Raw genomic sequence first — 2,595 nt, 5'->3', positions numbered from 1 at the left:
AAGACAATTAATTGTTGACGTAACTTGCCCATATGTGTTCAATCAAGTCAGCTCGAAGTTGATGATGCATTTCCCTATTACGTAGATTGCAATTTCTCTTGATGTATTCATTAAATTCTCCAATCGCACCGTGGATTAGAAGTATCATCGACGTGCTCATCCGACCAATTGGGTGATGTATCTCCCTCATCCTCAACTATCATGTTATGCAAAATAATACATGTATACATGATATATTTCAAGTTATTCTTGTACCAAAATCTCCCTGGACCTCTGATTATTGCCCAACGAGATTGTAGAACCCCGAATGCCCGCTCGACATCCTTTCGTGCAGCCTCCTGCATTTCTTTAAACTTCTTTCTTTTAGGGTCCTGACGGCACGGGAAGCTCTTGACAAAAGCTGCCCACTCCGGATAGATTCCATTTGTTAAGTAGTATCCTTGTGTATATTGTGTGCCATTTACTGTGAAATTTATCTCGGGTGCATTTCCTTGCAGCACATCATTGAACAAAGGTGATTGGTTAGCACGATGATATCATTATTTGATCCTGCAACACCAAAAAAAGCATTCCAAATCCACAAGTCTGCAGACGCGACCGCCTCGAGCATGATTGTAGGGACTCCATGGTCACCTCGTGTAAACTGACCTTTCCAAGCGACCGGGCAGTTTTTCCATTCCCAATGCATACAATCAAGGCTACCCAACATGCCGAGGAATCCGTGTCTCTGCAGGTGTATTTCAACCAAATTTTTTTTATCATCAGCACTGGGCCTTCGAAGGTATCGCTCACCAAATATTTCAATCACACATCGACAAAAGTTGAACAAGCAATCGATGGCCGTTGTTTCAGCAACCCGTAAATACTCATCATAATGATCTGCAGGGCCTCCGTATGCCAGTTGACGGATAGCAACTGTGCATTTTTGAAGTGGTGAAAAGCCTTTTTTTTGACATTGCATCGACTCTCCAGTGAAAGTATTCATCATGACTTTCCAATGCATTGACTATGCGCAAGAATAACTCCCGTTGCATCCGAAAACGTCGGCGAAATACTTCGTTGCTCCATACCGGTTGTTCTGTGAAGTAATCATTCACAAGACGAGCGTGTGCAGCTGCGCGGTCCCGTTCCACATATTTTCTCCTCTTTGATCCACCAAAAGAACTTTGTGCTGCCCCGAGAAGCATATGCTGTTGCTGGAGTATCATTTTCATCATTTGTTCATCTTTCTCATCATTCATCGCCACTTCAAAGAAGTCATCATCACTATCAGTGGTATAGAATGAGTTGTGATCTGTGAACATATTTTCCATATACGAATGTATCAATGTTTTGTAGTATAAGGATGTGAAGTCTCCCCTTGATTATATAGACTATTCTTTAATGTCTATATATTGTTGTCCTCAACATCAATAAATAATATATTTCAGCATCGGATGTTTTTTTTATGATAAAGTAAAGTATATAGCATATTCTTTAATATCTACCTATTGTTGTCCTCAACATCAATAAATATTATATTTTCAGCATCAGATGCCTTTTTTTTATGAAAAGTAAAGTATTGTGTGGCAAATCAATGTCAGATTCGGATTGATTTCTATGAACAAACAACAGCTGTAACCAGCTAGGAGATTGTAATCCGATAAAAAAAGCTATGGGATTTTAATTATTAATAACATTAATTATTATATTATATTAATTTCAGCATTGGATGCCTTTTTTTATGCAAAGTAAAGTATTGTGTGGCAAACCAATGTCAGATTCAAATTGCTTTCTCTGAACAAACAACAGCTGTAACCAACTAGGAGATTGTAATCCGATAAAAGCACAAGCAAAAAATAAAAAGCACAGACAATAATTTAAAACATAACATTACATTATATAAAAATTAAAAATACAAACAACAAGAAGACACGAGAAAATTTAAAGCACAAACAACAAATAAAAAGCACAGACAACAACAAGATACAACCACATAAAAAAAACAAAAAAAATACAAGAAGATAAGAAGTAAAAAACAAGGTAAGAAAAATTAAACAACTACTAAATGCCCCATTTCTTTTTAATTTCGTCACACAAATGAACGTGAATACGAAGTTGCTCTTGTGTCATTGCAGTAGTATCTTTCATAAGGATTTGATATTCACGTGTTCGGTTGTGAGATCTGATTTCCTCCAATTTTTGTTGCGTGTAGACAGTAAATTCCTCCATATTTTTGTCAATGCTTTCTTTCAACTCTTCGTATGCTGCTAATTTGTTTTTTCCCTTTCTTTTTGCCGCTTTTTGCCCAATTGGTCGACTGCAACTTCGCTCTTCATCTTCGTCAACACTCATCTCTGGATTTGAAGAGGACGTGTATTTCCCTGAAGCAGAAGTTTTTTTCTTCTTCATTCCGCGATGATCGATTGATTGTGGAGCAAACTTCTGGCACTCTGCAAGAATCCTCCACACATGCTCATACTTGAACGGTTTGTTTTTGTTCTTTGGCTCAGTCATCCACTCTTCATGCGCCTTTACAAGTATATCAGCGTCGTTGCAACCACTTCCCCATTGACTATGAACTTTATTGTATATTCCATTAAACAACGACGTCAT

At 37.6% G+C, this 2,595-nt stretch overlaps 1 protein-coding gene across 1 annotated transcript; it reads right to left on the bottom strand.

The window, feature by feature from the left end:
* Window positions 1-2,043: 2,043 nt before the first annotated feature.
* On the bottom strand, window positions 2,044-2,595 carry LOC140983924 (uncharacterized). The gene has a single exon (XM_073451077.1). The coding sequence runs from the start codon at window positions 2,593-2,595 to the stop codon at window positions 2,044-2,046; it is 552 nt and encodes a 183-aa protein (XP_073307178.1).

This window comes from Primulina huaijiensis, chromosome 9, assembly GCF_012295235.1.
Source record: "Primulina huaijiensis isolate GDHJ02 chromosome 9, ASM1229523v2, whole genome shotgun sequence".
NCBI lineage: Eukaryota > Viridiplantae > Streptophyta > Magnoliopsida > Lamiales > Gesneriaceae > Primulina > Primulina huaijiensis.
Note: the sequence above shows the minus strand (reverse complement) of the source record. Positions and strands in the feature narration are given on the sequence as shown.